The sequence below is a fragment of the Phaseolus vulgaris genome, chromosome 2 (assembly GCF_000499845.2).
Source record: "Phaseolus vulgaris cultivar G19833 chromosome 2, P. vulgaris v2.0, whole genome shotgun sequence".
Taxonomy (NCBI): Eukaryota; Viridiplantae; Streptophyta; class Magnoliopsida; order Fabales; family Fabaceae; genus Phaseolus; species Phaseolus vulgaris.
In genome coordinates this window covers 38,181,286-38,199,098 of record NC_023758.2, presented here as the reverse complement: position 1 = coordinate 38,199,098, position 17,813 = coordinate 38,181,286, and the positions used below count along the sequence as shown (strand labels likewise).

Genomic DNA, 17,813 nt, shown 5'->3' with positions numbered 1-17,813 from the left:
TAGTTAATGAGGAAGCTAATACCAAAAACCTCTATATACGATCCAAAGTAAGACAAATTGTGATGAAAATCTCGTCGTAACAGAAAGAACAATGATATTATGAATTTTATGATACATGGGAATATAACTTATAAGAAAAATTAGTAACAATGTACAAAGTTGATAGAGATACCCTGAACACTACACCTCCATAAAATTTGGAATGAAGACTAGTACATTGTGCTTTAGTGCTGATATTATGAATCCCTCTTCAGTTTATTGTTAGTCAAGCTACAGCTACCAAGCTTAAGATACCACAGTCATTTGAGTTCTAGACAAGTAGTCCAATGCTCAGTCTCTGCTACTCGGCAGAAAGCTAGTGGTGAAGATATTTTATAGCTGTAGATCAGAGTCAGATACAAAGAGAAACAAGAAAATCAACAATCAGAGAAAACTCAAGCTCACTGAAAGAAAGAATCATGAAACACCCTACATGTTGTTGAAGTGAAGAAAATGGATACCTTAAATGGAACCCTGCAGTGATTGATGATATCTTCCATTGAAGCACAGTTTTAGCATTCAACAAAACCTAGAACCTATTGAAAATAGAAATATCTTCGATCACATATTAAATAAACTTCCAACATGAACCCTTTACCAATTTAAATATTTAGAATCACCCACACACTTCATGACAATTCCACTAGAAACCAAAACCAAAACCAAAAAATATACAGAATAAAAAAAAACTTTAGCCTTTAGCAACCCAGCAATCGAAATTTGAAAGAAGAATTTCCATTTTTATAAATAGTTCTCAGCTGTCTTCTGACCAAACTTAAAGATTCGTATTAAAATAAGGGTTTTTGTGCAACACTTTTGGGTCTCATGGGCCTAGTTTTCAGGTTTTTTTAATGGTCCAAATCACGGATCAGAGAGACTCAAAGATCCTCTGATACGGCCCATGACTAGCCGGATCGCTCCGATCCGGCCAGTTTCCGTCCCCCATGTGATCCAGCACGTTTTACTTTTAAAAAATCGCAAGATCGACGATCGTACAATCTAGATCGCGATTTTAACAACATTGTTCCTCAGAATAGGAACTGACTTATTTGGGTTGAAAACATAGTAACTACTGAAGAAACTCCTACTCTTCTTTCAAGTGGCAGAATGGCACTTGAAAAATGGTCAAACAGAGCAAATAGTTACTGATATAACTGTTGGTAGATCAAACTGTCAAATCAGAACAATAGTAGGATATATAGGTTTAGTTAATTTTGTAGATAACCGTACAGAAGTGTTACATACAGATGTTTCATTACTCATAATAAAAGAAAAGCATTAACAAATCTCATGATTACCATTACAAAGTATACGCCTTTGATTCTGGTTTTACAATTACATTACATTACTCCAATTCAATGTAATAATCTAATTGAGATATCTAGTAGCTATGTCTCAGCTAGATATCTTGCCAACAAGTCAAAAAGTATTATTCTGATTCCATTTCCTAGTTCTAAAACTTCAAAGCATGATATCAAGATTTCTCTCACAGAAAAGGCTACATAACATATGCTACAAATTAAGTCTTCTGGAGTTTATTTTTTTGTGCTTTTGAATGAAAACAAAATGCTCTCAATTAGTACTACAGTTTAATTAGGGAAATCCATAGAAAAGAAAAAATGGCGTTCTTCTACTTAGACAAAGCAACAAAAAATGCTAAGCATACAAAGTAGAAAATAACATCTAGAAGAACTCTCCATTTCTTCTCCATGTTCTAACTAACAAGCATACCTAACCAAAAGTAGCGTTGTAAAACTCAAGCCAGTTACTGACTCAGAAAGGGCAATAATTCATCCACGAGCAATATAAAATTCAATAAATATAAACATATTGTTAAATAACTTTTTAACACAATTACCAATAAAATTCAATAAAATCCTAGCTTGTAAGAAAAAAAAACTTATGCAGCAAACAAAATCCATCAGTTACTACTTCCATGACACGTGGATCTTTAATGAGAACTTACGATGAGAATCTGAAGAAAGAATTTACAAGTCTCTGATATTATGAACAAAACCCTATTGTTGAAGCCCAAGCCGATTGAAGAAGACCAAAAAATGATACTCAGGGGCCCAGTACACAAATCCAACAACTGGGCCTGCTTTTAGGTGCTGCAAAAATAAAAAGCCATGTTGCAATCAGAAACATTTTGAGCAAAAGTAAGAGGATAATTTCAGTTGAAATTACAATAGAAAAAGGACTAAATGATAAAAAAAGATTGAAGAATACAAACCTTTCCATCGAGAACCACAAGTTCACCATCAACCCATCGGGGATTTTGAAACCCTGGCTCGGCCAGCCTCCCTTCGCCTTTGTAGCGAGCAATCTGAAAATTACAACAAAACCGGAGTAGAATACATAAAAATAATAATCTCTTCTTTAAAGTGAATTAACAACAATTAACTAAAAATTTGGGGAAGGGGAGGAACAGAGAGAGTAAAGATCCTCAAGAAAAGTTCCCTACCACGCCAAACTCTTCAGGTATTATCCCTTTATGAGGCAGTTGATACCTCTTTCCAATTTTTGCACGGAATGCAACCTAAGGTCAAGGAACATAAACACTGAGATCTATATGATACAGACAACATGATGAGAAGCTTAGTATCAAAAAGAGAATTTAAGTCTATTGCAGAAAAAGTACAAAAATATCTCAGTTCATGTTGAACTCTGGCCAATATAAGTTTCCCAAAGACAAAGAAAATTGTATCCAGTAAATACTCTCATAATGAAGGTAAATATTTAATAAACTATTGCTATCAAGCTCTCAGTGACATAGCATATGTCTCAACACCACCAACATCTTATAGTTTTTGCAAGTATGACAAAAAACTGCATTTTCCACAGATACAGAGCTGCTAATTCAACACCTCACAAAATAGTAAAGCATGGAGATGAAAAAACAATCATTGTTTTAATAAAGTATACAATATTACCTGGCCAGCTGGTACATAAGGATCTCCTGTTAGCTTTAAAGCTTCTACATACTCATAAAACTCAAGATCTGAAGGTTCCTTTGCTCCATTGTCCTCTTCCCACTGTCCAAATCTTCGTCTTAGATGAATAACTTCAGAGGAGTAAAGTCCATGTGCACCAATGTACAGACCTGATAAAAATGAAAATACATTACATGGTTTACGCTGTGCTGCATATTAAAAGCATCCTACATTCAGCACCTCGTAGTGACCAAATTGACAATATCCATAGAAAATCACCATTTAAGGGATCAAAAGAAGTTGGTATTTTGATGCGATTGAAAATAGTTGACCCAGATAATTGGTGATGGTTTTGAGCCTGACTTAGAGTGAGACTTATCAATTCTCCCACCTCCTTCAGAACCTAAAAGATTAAAGCAAACTATTATAGTCTACGCAACTCATGGATAGATTCAATAAGTATATTGAATTTTGAAAATAAAAAATTTGCAATATATATTCAACTATTTATATCTACCTTTGATGGTATCTTTCCCCTGCCAATAAACTTAGCAAGGTCAAAAATAACATGATCAACTCTGCGACGACCTTGAAACTTAGCTGATTTATCAGATGAAGATTTTCCTTTGTCAAGACCAATATGCTGATTGACTTCTTTTTCAACAGTAAACGAAAATGAACCACACCCCTTCATATCCAGCTTAGCAGGAACTCGAAGCAAATCTCTAGTGGATAGATTACTGGAAAGTTTCTGAACAAGACCACCAATGGCAATTTTTACAGCAAATTCATTTTCTTCACGCCCAAAAGTTCCCAAACCAGTGTTTACTTCAATCTCATCATCTCCCTCCTGCTCAGTCTCAGACTTAATATCTTCTAGTTCTAAACTTTCTGTATCTTGTTCTTTCTCTTTGTCTTCTTCTTCTTCTTCTTCATCATCATCATCATCATCTTCATCATCTTCATCTTCATTGCTGTCTTCGTCCTCTTCATCTTCATCCTCAATTATCTGCTCAATCACATCGGATAGATCTGTGTCTACTTTCTCCGGAGTTATCACCTTGAAAACCTTCACCTTTACACCAGGAATCATATCTTTCAATACATTCTGAAATCCAGGCATTCCCTCTGTTGGATCAGAGCCATCATTCCTATCATCACCATTTTCTGGATCTTCAGTACTCACAACAAACAACTCACTTTTGTCTTCAGTAGATTCCATTGAACTCAGTCTCCCAGTAGCATCCAATGTTTTAGAAGACATTGTTGGGGGTCCATGAAAGGCCCCTCTCCGCTTTAAGTACACAGCCTGAAAATCAAAAGAATATCCTGTTGTAGTATTGCTATTGGACAACTATAGATAAAGACAGTGTTACATAACTAGTGTTATATAATTACTTGTAGAAAAGTAACTATTACAGTTTTTAGTATACCTTACAATAGCAATTGGATAATACATAATTGTGTAAGGGTATTACTACTCTCCTTCATGTGTAGGTGGCACTCTTCATACTTAATTGTACAAAACAAACCATCTTTATCTCTTGTTACTCGACTCAGTGATAATGTCATTTAATAACCTTACCAATCAAATTAATAATTGTCTCTCTCCGAATTGCAACCAGCCTCATAAATAAATTTCTCTCTTAATAACTACAAACCAAATCTTTAAACCTTCTTCTCTCCTAATAAATTTTATCAATTAAAATACATTAATCTTATTTAATCAAGGATGCTAAAAAGTTTACATGCCATGAATTGTCCATGCTTGACATTTATTATTATTATTATTATTATTAATTTTAAATGATAGAGAAACTTTATGGAATTTTTATTACAATTTTAAAAATAATTCATTATTTTTTTGTTTAAAAGCAAATTACTGTATTTTTAATTTCTATAAAATAATGAGAGAAAAGTTCAAGGTTGGTAGATATGGAGAAAAATTTATATGGTTGATAATTATTAGTATGAAAGATAAACAATTACCTATTCAACTAAAAAAAAATTAATTACTAAAATGTAGGAATTTAATTGCTATTATTTTTTTGTTTAAAAGCAAATTACTGTATTTTTAATCTTTATAAAATAATGAGAGAAAAGTTCAAGGTTGGTAGATATGGAGAAAGATTTATATGGTTGATAATTATTAGTATGAAAGATAAACAATTACCTATTCAACTAAAAAAAAATTAATTACTAAAATGTAAGAATTTAACTGCTTTAAGTTGAGTAATATTTGGTTTTGTTTTATTTTCAGTAACACTGTAGATGCTAACCTACTAAACATGAAGGACAGTAGGTTAGCATATCCCTTAAAAGAATGTGCACTTCAGACCACACACACCATACATTTCTGAAACAATCATTTTAACTCATCAAATATGGACCATAGGTACAAGTTCAACAATAAATTAGTTTTGCCCCATATTTTTATTCCAGAAGAATACAAGTTAAAATACCAAAAAACCACCTTTTTATTTAGGGAAACTCATCATGAAGCCTTGAGCTCAAAATAATTAAATGGAGGCACCTTAGATCAGAAATTTCACTAATCTGAGAATGTATGTCCACCGAAACTTAAGACAATCTAAAGCTCCAAACACTAGGAAGTAACACTGCTCAAGTGTGTTTGAATCTAGCATTAACACTACAAAGAAAAATAAAAAATGGTAAGAAGAAGAGATGTTTATTATATGGTTACATCACTTCATGTATAAGAAATATATAGGGAGTTTGTCTCTCCAAATTACAGTATTTAATTAGGTAGAGATACAATATCGTACAATATTGCATACAATAATTGCATATAATTTGATAATTATTATTTCTTTAATACTCTCCTCAAGTTGGTAGGTGAAGATCATGAACCCCCAATTTGTGTTGTAGCGTCAAAAACTGTTCTTAATATTTGCGAGTTGATACTGTGTCGGTATATATAAAGGACCGATTCCAGCTTGTAATTTTTCTCGCACAATGTGACAATCTATCTCAATGTGTTGTGCGTTCATGAAATACTGGATGTGTTGCTATAGGTAATGCCGCTTATTGTCGCAGAAAAGTTGAGCTGACAAGTTACATGACACTTTTAAATCCTGCAACAAATATCGCAACCAAACTATCTTCAAACAGTATTGACCATCGCGCGGTATTCTGCTTCCGCTGATGATCTTGATATGTTTATCTATTTTTTTTACGGATAATAGAAGAACCAAGAAAAATGCAATACCCAGATACTAATTTCCGAGTTGTCTGACAACCTCCCCAATCTGAGTCGCAATAAGTTGACAATGTCAGATTGTTTTCGGATGGCAATAACAATCTTTGCCCTTGTCCTGGTGATCATGTACTTTAGGACTCGAATTGCAGCATCCTAATGAGGTTTCCGTGAACCGAACCGAAAATGCTATGTCAGGCCGAGTAAGCGTGAGGTATATCAGTCGTGTGGATCCTTTAATAACTCTCCATCGTCTGATGTGAGTTTTATGTATTGTTCCATTGAAAATTTGTTTGGACGAGCACTAAGTCCCGTATCCTATAAAATATCTAGCGCATATTTTCTTTGGGACATGTAAATACCAGCTTTGGAAGGAAAATTCAATCCCTAGAAAATATTTTAGGTCTCCAAGATCTTTAATGCAAAATTGTTGTAATAGACAATCTTTACCGCTGAATTTCTTCTGTCAAATCATTTTAAATCAAAAGGGCAGTAAATGAATGATGAGTTATTCTGTCTTGAACGGTTGAAATCCTACCGATTTAATCATATGAGAAAATGTTGAAAACCATGTCCGAGATGTTTGTTTGAGACCATAAAGGGATTTGTTGAGTCGACATACAATGTTCTCCATGTGGATGATGCCCGGGTGACAAGTCCATGTAAATAATTTCATGCAATGTGCCATATAAGAAGGCATTTTGCACATCTAGCTGGTGAGTGAACCAATTTCTAGTTGCTGCAACGTTGTTAATTTTGTTGTTGGTGAAAAAGTTTCAAAATAGTCGACACCTTCAATCTGAGTGTACCTTTGCGACAAGACGCACCTTATATCTGTCGATGCTACCATCCATTTGCATCCGATGGGTTTCTGCCCAGCGAGTAACGGTGTCAAGGTCCACGTTTGATTTAGCTGCAAGGATGAAAGCTTTTCGTCCCTTGCTTTTTGCCAATTTGGATCAAGGATAGCTTGAGCATAAGTGTGAGGTTCTTTGGTGGATGTGATGTTAGCAAGATATGCACTACGTGTAGAAGAAAATCGTGAATTAGAAAGAAAATGATGCATAAGATATGTGGTTCCATTCGGCCGGTCTTGGACAGTAGTCGAATGATTGGCTTGGGATCACGTTACGTAGTCTTCCAGGAAGGTGGGGTTGATGTGTGACTGGATCGTCGAACAGGAAGGTCGGTTGGAGAAGGTTTGGTAATGGGTGCTAGAGTTCTTGGCATGGGAGAAGAGGGTTGGTTTGATGGAGGTTCAGGTGTATTGTGACAAGTAGGAGAAGAAGGTTGGTTTGATTGAGGTTGTGACGAGTAGGAGAAGATGTTTGGTTTGATGGAGGTTCAAGTGTATTGTGATGTGTAGGAGAAGAATGTTGGTTTGATGGAGGTTCAGGTGCATTGTGATGAATAAGAGAAGAAGGTTGATCGAGTGAACGTTGGACAGGGGTGGGTAAGTCAATGTCAATAGTGGGCAAAATACCTTGTGATGGAGGTGAGGATTGTATCTGTGACGACGGTTGACAGAATGGAAAAACACTTTCATGGAAGATGACATTCCGACTTGTAAAAAAAGTGTCTGCATCTTTTGATTGAGAGGATAACCAATGAAAATGCACTGTCGAGCGCGGGCATGCCTTGTTTGCCAGACATTATCTTTTATTTAGGGGATAAAAATGGAGAGGCTGTCAGGGCACCAAAATCGGTGCTCTGATACCATATAAGACAATGATAAAAAAATAGTAAGAAGAAGAGAGGTTTCTTATTCTTTTATGTTTTATGTGTATGGTTACAACACTTCATGTATTGCATACAATAATTGCATATAATTTGATAATTATTATTTCCTTAATACAGTTCCATTAATAAAAATTCAACTCAGCACAAAGCCACCAACCATCCAAATTGGTTGCTTGGTATTCCCCCAACTGCTCATAAGTTTTAGAACAACTAATCTACCAACAAATTATAAACCTCATTCATAATTAAAAGACATTAGTGTTTGAAATAAACCAAAAAATTGAAAATTAATCTGGATTCTGAACTCCATGCAATATGCTTCCTTTTTTAATGCAATCCCACTTCCTCTTCCATCATCTATGGGTATTTTAAACTGAATAATTAGCAGAAAACTTGTTTGACAGTAAACATAGAAGGTGATCCTTACCCATATATTCAGATTTTACATAAGTAAACAGAATCCAGATACAGAACAATGTTTTGTTTATGAAAAGTTGTAATTTATATCAAATTTAGAGAAGATTGCTTGCTGTTTATATAGTAAAGATCCAGCATAAGCAATACAAATTATGGGTTCAGTCAAGAAGAGATACCTGTGACTTGAATTCACCTTTTTTATCCATCGTAAGAAAAATTTCAAATAGAGGAATGCCAGCGGAAGATGTTGCAAGTTGCCTAGAAAAATATAGTAAAAAGGGGTTAACACCAGAAAGCCACACGAGGTAGTAGAAGGGGCTCACCTAAAATATCTCATGTACTGATATTCCTTAAATTTATCAAAATATTAAAACAAGGCAAGAAAATAATAAATTAATTACATAAGAAAGATTTCATGCAAAACGCCACTAAAAATACTTGTACCCGTAAATCTATACAAAAAATGAATGTATAAAACTTTATCAAATGATAATGTGAGCATATAACAACCAGATCCGTACAATTCACCGTTAAGACTTCCCATAATAATTGTTTCAAATTTCAATATTATTTAGTGCCAAAGAAAACATGCAATTAACTGTTAGCTCATCAAATTGGTCACAAGTTATAGCTACTGGTTCCTGTAGCAATTTAAAATTAATTCCAGCTATATTTTTAAAAGAAAGACAAAGACAATGTTGGTAAAGATAGACAAATTAGACTCTAAATTAGTTCATTACTGAACAGCAACAATTGAAACGATGAGGCTTGAAGGCGAAGCAATGTGATTCCGTCATAGTTTCGCCATTCAACAAACTTGTCTAAGATTAGAAAAACTATACCAATACTCCCAGACAATCCATCCTTTTATCTTAGTTTATGAACATGTGAAAAATACAAAATATGTACATTAAGTTTAGTCTCGTAAACAAAGTATCCTGTTGTTATCATGCAGAAAATGTTAGAACAACATGGTAATAGAGAACAATGTTTCAATTTAAGTCATTATAAAATTATCCTGTGTGAAGTGTGAACACACAGAATTGAGAGAGAATATTGAAAGGTTAACCAAACTACTAAGGCGGATGGCAAGAAATAGGTCAAAATGAATATGTTAATCCAACTGGTGGACAGTTGGCTAATGCCATTTTGCACTGTTTTGAATACATATAACTATAGGCCACCTCTAACAACAAGGGGGAAGGTTGAGGAAGAAATCTAACTAGTAACTAGCTGATCTCCCAGTATCATTATTTATGCATAAAGGAACTAAGGCTACAAGAGTATAAACACATAAGCTGGTCCATTTTCCCAAACTTATTTGAGTTTATATGCTGCTACAATAGACATTTATGAATTACAGAGCACTTAGAATCCTTGAGCATGTTTGGATGAGCTTATTAAATCAGATTCGTAAACCCACAAAAGCTACTTTGTGGCTAAGACTAACAGAAAGGATAATCACAAAAATAGGTTAAATTAATCCTAACAAAAGATCACAGTTCATACATTTTAGTTTCATGTTGGGAATAATTACAATGATTGACAAGACAATCACAACAATAATTAAGTTATTCCTAACAGAAAGTGGAGGAATTATAAGCCTAAATATTTTAGGTACATTCACTTAAGTCATTCCTCATTAGCACAAAGCATAAGTAGTGGAGCTCCTCCTTTGGTCCTATACCAAAATAAGTTTTTCTTTTCAATTTGTGAAAGGCAGAGAGCCTACGCACTTTTATCATCAACATAGAGAAATTACCTAGGACTATAACTCCTTGCCACATATCTTCCATGCTCAGGAGTTATACGAATAATTAGACCATGTGGATCATTAACATCTTCAGAAATACCAGCCCACCAACCCACCTATATGAGCAAATACACGTCAATTAAAAAAAACTTCTATTGAATATTGATAAATTCAAGAGATATAAAAATAAAATTACAAATCAAATCCAGATGTTTAAAGCAGTGCAGTTTATTGGCGGAGCATGCAGCACTAAAATGTCACATCAAGGCATTAATCTGTTTGAAAAATAAATATATAAAGGATGAACTCCAATGTTATAATGCGCTCTAAAATCTAAAAACACAATAATAAGTAAACCAAGCATGCTCACAAATGGATTTTTATTTGCTATCTTCCAATATTGACTGTCATTAGATTCCACGGCCAATAGCAGATCTAAGAATAGATTCACTTTAAATGAACTCCTGAATCCTGATGACTAATGAAGTAGCAAGGAAAGTCTTATCTTGATGGTTCAAAGAAATTTTCAGCTAAGTTACAGCGATTTAAGCAGAGCTACAAGTATTGCTAGGGTTAGTTACCCTTTGACATTACATCTGACATTCTATTTCCACCACAATGCAAAGATATTCACACAAGTTGCATTAAACAAATTCTATCAGAACTCACAAGTCCAACGCCAGCTTTATCTCTTAAGAAAGCTGCATCACCATACCGCTCTTCTTTTATGGCTCTCTGAAAGTTTCGAAAATATACAAACATATTTAAAATGTATATACGAATGGGTTGTGAAAAAAAAACCCAAAAATTTGTATGGAAAAACTTTGGCTGTCAAAGGAGTAGTCAAAATTCTTACGTTGAGATAAGACATCACTCTTCCAACACTGTCATTGTTAGCTGCTGCTGCAAAAGCCACCTTTAGCCTGGCAGCATCTTCGTAGTCCTCCAAATACACAGCCCGACTTAACTGAGACTGTCAAGCACAAAATTTGTCAGCAATTAATTCTCACTAAATCAAAAGTTCAGGCAATGATTAAACTTATACGAGAGTCAAAATATACGAAATCCAACTTTAAGCATCTCACGGCATACGATATTCGATGAACACGTAAAACAAGTTTGATAGCATTAACAATAGGTTCCTTCATGTAATAAATAAGAACTTGCCATTAAATTTTGGCAAAAACTCCTTTAAGACTATTAACTGTTAGCTAAAAGCAAGCAAAGATTTGTAACCTGGAAGCACATCAAACTTAGGGAACACTTTCATCTTCATATTAACGAATTCCATCCGTCAATTAAAAGAAACACCAAAGCTTGGGAGAAAAAGGCAGAATGCCTAATTTAAGCGAAACAGTGTTGATTAAGTAAAAGATGCTAGAGTAGAAAAATACTAGAACTGTAAGCTTTGAACGTTGTCGTTGTTTCTACAAACGAAAACTCCTTAGAAAATAAATTCAATTTTTCCTCGACGAATCAAGAATTTCGCATTAACATCGATTCACGATAATAAAAAAAATAAGTTACACGTAATTAGAGGACGCGAATTGAAAATAAATCCGAGGCACGCGGCGGTGCACCTTGAGAATCGAGAGGAGACGCTCTTGCTCGTCGATTTCCTCGAAATGCCGGCGCCACCGATCCCAATCCCAATCCTCGTCGAGGCCAGCGGCGCGGCCACGATCTTCGACAGCGTTCCCGAAGGACTTCCAGTAGGAATCGACGCGCTTGGCGACCTCGGAGAACTGGTGCAGCACGGAGTCCCAACCGCGCTTGGCGCCGCTGCGGTCGTCGGAGGCGAGGCAGCGGCAAGAGGAGATGGAAGGGAAGGGAAGGAGCGAAGGCGTTCGCGCGGGAAACGGAACGGCGAGCTTCTGGTTAGGGAAGGTGAGGGTTGGAGCGCTGATGGAAGCCATGAGAGAGAAGAGATTGAGGAGAGTGAAAGGAATGGATATGCGTGTCAGAGTGTGTGCGTGTTTGAAGGAGATTAGGAGGAATATGCTGTTGTGTTCTTGCTAAATGGTGAGGTGATAGATTATGGTTGTTGTTGTTGCTCTTGCTGAGTTGTGAATAATGTGAATGTGAAGTGAATGGGAAGGAACATGAGGTTGGGAAGTTCGTTGTGAAAATTTGAGGGATCGATCTTCATGCCTCCATAGATTTTCTAGCGACAATGGGATAAGGATCAATTTTTCTTTTTCCTCTGGCCTTTCTTACCTTCTTTTTTTTTTTTTTTTTTTTTTTCTTTTAACGGTTGGTATTGATAGGTTTGTTTTGTGTCAATGACTTGTCATTAAAAAGGTAAAAACATTTGCCAATATTTCCCACTAAACAAATACTTTATCCCATAATAACCATGGGTTAGGCTAAACCAAACCATGTTGAACCAGTTACAACAAGGCCTAATTAACTTTTTTTAATTTAAAGTTTAACGATTTTCTTCTTCTTTTTTAAGGAAAAATTGCAAAATTTTATCTTCAATTTATAAAAGAAAAAGTTTGTTTTCACACTCAAACAGTAAACATTTAACAACCAATTATAATAAAAATATAATAATATTTTAAATTAAAAAATATATATAATTAAAATAATAATTTATTAGAGTGTAGAGTGTATATATTTTATTGTGTTGGTCACCACCTTCATAAAAATATCGTAAGTTCTGTTTCCTTGTGAACATTTTTAAAGAAAAACCGTCGTAGCATATTCAAGCTTTTGTCAAGTTTTCTGCTCACAAAAAAATCATAACATTTTGTAAATTGGAAAGTAAATTTTACCAAGAATATTTTAGAAAACAAAATTTGTGTAATTTTACAACTTTGAGAGTAAAATTAAATATCAGTAGTTGAATTTAGTGTATTAAAAATAAGTTCTAACATTTAAGGGAGTAACTTTTTTTAATAATTAAGTTTCTTTTAAGCGAGTAATTAAGTTTTTTAAGAGTTTAATTTTGCTGCATTTAGTTTAAAAACTTCTGCAGTGTAAATTATTAAAAAAATAAAAATTATTATTATAGTGAAATATATAATGTATTTCAGTGTGAGACTTTGTATATTGTCCATTTATTTTAATTAAATTCTGATACACTTATTGTCTAGGTCATTGAATTGAATAATACTTCAAATAGTTTTCCATAATTTTCTGTAAGTACACATTTACAAGTCAAGGAGCTTAATTTAGCCTATAGGCAACCAATGAGAAGAAAACCATTTCATCGTCGATGAATTGATTTCTATTTTCTATTTTAAAAATAGAGTTCAATTTTGAAGTACTCTTGTGGGAAGAATTACAGTATTAATAAATGGAAAATCATCTCAAATATGACTTAAATTAATTGTTATAAAACTAAGTAATTTACACTAATTCTAATTAAATTTTAAAGAGTACTTCTATAGTTTTTTACTGTCCAGATTTTTATTGTTATTATGTAATATGTTATGATATTATTTTAAAAATAGAAGATATAATTGTTATTATTTAAATTTATTTTGATCTCTACATATTATAATAAACTCCCTAATAAACTCCGAACATTCAAAAGTTTCAGTTTAAAAAAAATTATCTTAAAGACCACCTGAGTTTTCTTAAAGAGTTTTTGAAAACAACAAATTATTATTTACCCTAGTCTAAGTGCACCAAATCAAACAATTATGCATTTTGAACAATTGAGAGCAGAATCTAATAATACATAGAATTTAAGGTTGTTTGCATTGGTTATACTACAGAGCCTGAACCATAAGCAGTGAACCCACATCAACTCATTATTACATTACAGTTTACGAGGCCTTTCTATGCAATAAGGGGTCACTGATGACTTGTTGCTCAAACTCTGGTTTCACATAGCGGGCGAGTGTGTCTGCATATAACTCGTACCTTGAAGTCATTCTGAAACCCCACTTGTCCTTCAACTGTCTACACAAGTTGAGGTCCATGTCTGTTATTAAAAGCCCATCCCTGTAACGAGACAGAGATGGCGTGCATGATGCATCAGGCGCTGAAACATGACTGGATCCATAAAAGTGCCCAAAATCTGCATGTGCCGGCTTTCCATCCCCAGAAGTAAATGGATTGGGGAATGTCTCAGTCCCAACGCGATTGATTGAAGCAACAAAGTAACTATTAGCTATTGCAGCATTACGTGCCTGACAAACAAACACACTTTCAAGCCATATACTATTGTGCTGATATGATATTCTAAAAGTACAAAATCTATCTGTCTGTTTCCAAATTTGGTAATCACAGGTGAAGCAGAAAAAATATCACATGCCAATTCTCTTGAATTTTAATTCATGTGAGTAGTGATATTTGTTGATTAGAAAACAAAAAAATTACAAAGTATATAAAATATCAACCATTAAATAAACTTTGCACCCTACCCTCTAAAGTGCATCCCACAATTTAGTTGTGTCCAATTTTCTTATACTCACTTGTGAAGAAATATCATGCTAAATGTCAATCTATATAATTTAGCATCAAATTATAGAAAAAGATATACAGCCCATCGTGTAAGGGCCCTGTATAAAATATAAGAACCAGAAGCAATAAAAGTTAAAAAGAATTTAGCATGTGTTCCTGTTATATAAAGGGACTAACCTCTATAGGCCACATTGGTTCGCTGAGTTCACCAACAGTAGCAGAAGGGTTGAAAACGATCTCCGCACCATTCAATCCAAAGGCTAACCAATTCAAAGGATGGTGCCTACCATAACATATATTAATGCCAATCTTTCCAAATGCTGTTTCGAATACAGGGTGGCCAGTATTTCCTTCCATATAGTATGTGCTCTCGTTGAAGTCCCCAACTCTAGGTATGTGGTTCTGCCAAATGTTAACTGTGTTCATGAGATAGATGAAAGAGAGGCTTCGGGCATTAAAATTAGATGCAGACAGCTTAAGGCAATTACCTTCCTGTGTTTCCCAATTATATTGCCGTGATTTCCAATTACAACGGAAGTGTTCCATATAACCTCTCCATGATTAATATCCCTCTCAAGAATTGAACTTATAATGACCATGTTATATTTCAGAGCAAAACTTCGTAAAAATTTTGTTGATTCTCCATCAACAGGTTCTGCAAATTCACACCATCTTTTTTCTCGAGTGCAGAAGGCAAATGGCATCATCCATGCTTCCTGCAATGGAATTATATGAAAACGTTTCAGATTTTCAATCAACTGTGTAAAATCAATTGGCAAATGCTCATACATATGACACCTACTTGCAAGCATAATATGTTCACTCCAGAAGAACCGGCAGCTTCAATTATTGGCTTTAGTTTCTCAAAGATAGCCTGCTTTTGGTCCCCAAAGTGAGCAGTGGTTGGAAGGGCAATGGAGTTCTGAATCAAACCAACCCTCACTACTCGAGGTTGCCTTAATAGTTCTTTGTCAGCAGAAAAGGAAAAGGCCTGAAATAAATCAGATTAAAGTTCAAATTGAACTGTTAGAATTTCTATATAGAAGATAGATATTGTGGTTAATCAATGGACTAAACCAAAACTATATCAGTTAACCAATGAGAAAGAGTTAATAGGTTCCAAAATTGATTCAACAGACAACAGACAAACAAGAAAATAAGGATTAGCTGTTCCCGGTTCATAATTCATACAGTGTACTCATAAGGGGTGAAAAATAGGAGATATTGAAGTAAAACGAGCATTTTGCTATAAGGTATGCCTAAATGCATCCTTATATTCATTTCTTCACGAGAAGTTTTACTTTAGCTTACCAAAGGGGAGAGTAACAAAAGGGCGAATGTGCCCAATTACAGCAAACTATAGAACTCACCTACTTGAAAATTTCTTTCACAAGCCTAAATGCCAGCACCATATTTTTCAGGTACAAAAATGGCACTTCACTCTAAGAAAATCAATTACTTCTTAAAAAGAAGTTGAACACACATGCACAAGCAAGTTAACTTAATCCACCATTCCTTTCATTTGTAATATGAAAACACAATCATATGGAGAAAAGTGGATTGTATTGTATCATACCTGGAGGTCAAAACCATGCTCCACAGAGAGGGTAGTTGCAGATTCAGGGAGAGCAATTGTTTCAACTGCTTTTCCACAATTAAGCCCAGTAAGCAAACGGCTAACTTCCTACAACACGGTACACGGCACTGTAACAGTGAGCCATCAGCAAAAAATGCAAATTTAATGTGATTGATGCAAGCACCAACTGAAAAAACTAATTTAGAAGAAAGACACGAGATCCATTTTCTGTAAAGCTAGAATAGCTTTGAATAAGATGTAAAATTTGGTTGATTTATTTACAAATGGAAAATTCAAGTAAATTGTTAAAATGTTAAATTCCTTCTTGAATGTGGAAAGTTAAAGGATCATGAAGGCCAATAATCAGATCCAAAAATCCATGACATGAATCAATATAAAGAAGAAAAAAAGTGAAACAGAAACTTTACAATTGGCATAAATATATATATATATATATATATATATATATATATATACCTGAAAGTGATGAGGATTAAGATTATCCTTGAGAAGACGGTGAAGAGAATCGTAGCCACAAATAGAGCCCTTCGCTTCTTCCTTAGCTTCTCCGTTGTGGGGCTTCTCCATCTTCCACTTTCACCGTGAGCTCGGAATTGCGCTGCTATGATATGAAATGATTTTTGTTGATGTATGATGAATTAATCGTATTCACATGTGGTTTTGTTTTGTTCTTTTTGTTTCGTTGCGTGCTGCTTTAAAATGCGACGATAATAAATTTATAATAATCACAGTGATTTCGTATCTGGATTCAATCCCCAACAAACCAAGGATAACCTACATTAATATACAATATTAATAATAATTGCATTCAATTTTAATCATATATTATAGTCTGTGAATTAAAATTTTAATCACTATGAAAACTTTATTACATGTTTGTTTATTTACGTGGTAGTTTTCTACAATTAAACAATTTTTATTTCTTCATTACACCGAAAAATTCAATAACACATTCTAATATAAATACGTTAGCATTAGTTATTTTTGTCATCTAAATCGTTATCTTGGTTGTACATTAAATAATATATTTTTCTCTTAAAAATAAGTATTTATTAAGAACAAAATATAATTACGTATGAAGCCCTGATCGCAGGAATGTTACTAGCAAGAGAAATGGGAGCAAGAAGTTTGGTTGCCAAGAGTGACTCTTTGCTAGTCACCGGGCAAGTTACAGGGGAGTTCCAGGCGAAAGATCCCCAGATGGCAGCTTACCTGGAATACGTACGGCTCCTAAAGACGTCCTTCACCGAGTTTGAACTAATTCATGTGCCGAGAGAGCAAAATGTCAGAGCAGACCTGCTTGCCAAGCTGGCCAGCTCAGGCAAGGGGGGAAAGCAGAGGACCGTCATTCAGGAGACCTTGAAGGTACCGCGAGCGTTCGTGTCAGACAACCAGGTACTTCAAGTGTACAAATCAATGGAGCGTCTGGCGATCGGTCATCGTTCGTTGACTCAAGAGACGTTGAAAGTGCCAAGGGTTAGAGCGCGACCGGCAAAGACCAATGAGGTGATGGAAGTCTGCGCTGTGAGGGAGCCCGACGCGTGGATAACACCGTATCAGTTGTATTTAGAAGATTGTGTACTCCCACTGGACCCGGCAGAGGCAAAAAGAATAAAGCGGAGCTCGAGTAAGTTTACTTTGATTGATGGAAACCTGTTTAGATTTGGGTTTTCTCATCCTGTACACGAGGGGGTGTGCGGA

At 34.7% G+C, this 17,813-nt stretch overlaps 2 protein-coding genes across 2 annotated transcripts; both read right to left on the bottom strand.

Moving 5' to 3' along the window:
* Nucleotides 1-77: 77 nt before the first annotated feature.
* LOC137811889 (protein EXECUTER 1, chloroplastic) lies at nucleotides 78-12,338 on the bottom strand. The gene is made up of 13 exons (XM_068613751.1): nucleotides 11,680-12,338; nucleotides 10,956-11,072; nucleotides 10,769-10,834; nucleotides 10,109-10,215; nucleotides 8,523-8,604; nucleotides 3,490-4,281; nucleotides 3,252-3,375; nucleotides 2,973-3,142; nucleotides 2,504-2,578; nucleotides 2,273-2,365; nucleotides 2,006-2,150; nucleotides 501-575; nucleotides 78-378 (listed from the first exon to the last, which is right to left on the bottom strand). Exons 1-11 carry the CDS (start codon nucleotides 12,013-12,015, stop codon nucleotides 2,058-2,060), a joined length of 2,055 nt encoding a protein of 684 aa, XP_068469852.1. The 5' UTR covers nucleotides 12,016-12,338; the 3' UTR covers nucleotides 78-378; nucleotides 501-575; nucleotides 2,006-2,057.
* Nucleotides 12,339-13,764: 1,426 nt separating this feature from the next.
* Nucleotides 13,765-16,874, bottom strand: LOC137811890 (beta-ureidopropionase). The gene is made up of 6 exons (XM_068613752.1): nucleotides 16,569-16,874; nucleotides 16,092-16,199; nucleotides 15,318-15,506; nucleotides 15,004-15,231; nucleotides 14,693-14,917; nucleotides 13,765-14,241 (listed from the first exon to the last, which is right to left on the bottom strand). Exons 1-6 carry the CDS (start codon nucleotides 16,677-16,679, stop codon nucleotides 13,876-13,878), a joined length of 1,227 nt encoding a protein of 408 aa, XP_068469853.1. The 5' UTR covers nucleotides 16,680-16,874; the 3' UTR covers nucleotides 13,765-13,875.
* Between the last annotated feature and the right edge of the window lie 939 nt (nucleotides 16,875-17,813).

Bases quoted from the DNA above. Each gene is read 5' to 3' on its own strand.
- LOC137811889 (XM_068613751.1), bottom strand. From the start codon at position 12,015: ATGGCTTCCATCAGCGCTCCAACCCTCACCTTCCCTAACCAGAAGCTC. The intron at 11,073-11,679 runs GTGCACCGCCGC...TGTGCTTGACAG, and splicing joins GTCTCCTCTCGATTCTCAAG to TCTCAGTTAAGTCGGGCTGT. The intron at 2,366-2,503 runs GTAGGGAACTTT...TGTAATTTTCAG, and splicing joins TACCTGAAGAGTTTGGCGTG to ATTGCTCGCTACAAAGGCGA.
- LOC137811890 (XM_068613752.1), bottom strand. From the start codon at position 16,679: ATGGAGAAGCCCCACAACGGAGAAGCTAAGGAAGAAGCGAAGGGCTCT. The intron at 15,507-16,091 runs GTATGATACAAT...GATTTATTTCAG, and splicing joins AGCATGGTTTTGACCTCCAG to GCCTTTTCCTTTTCTGCTGA. The intron at 14,918-15,003 runs GTAATTGCCTTA...AACATTTGGCAG, and splicing joins TAATTGGGAAACACAGGAAG to AACCACATACCTAGAGTTGG.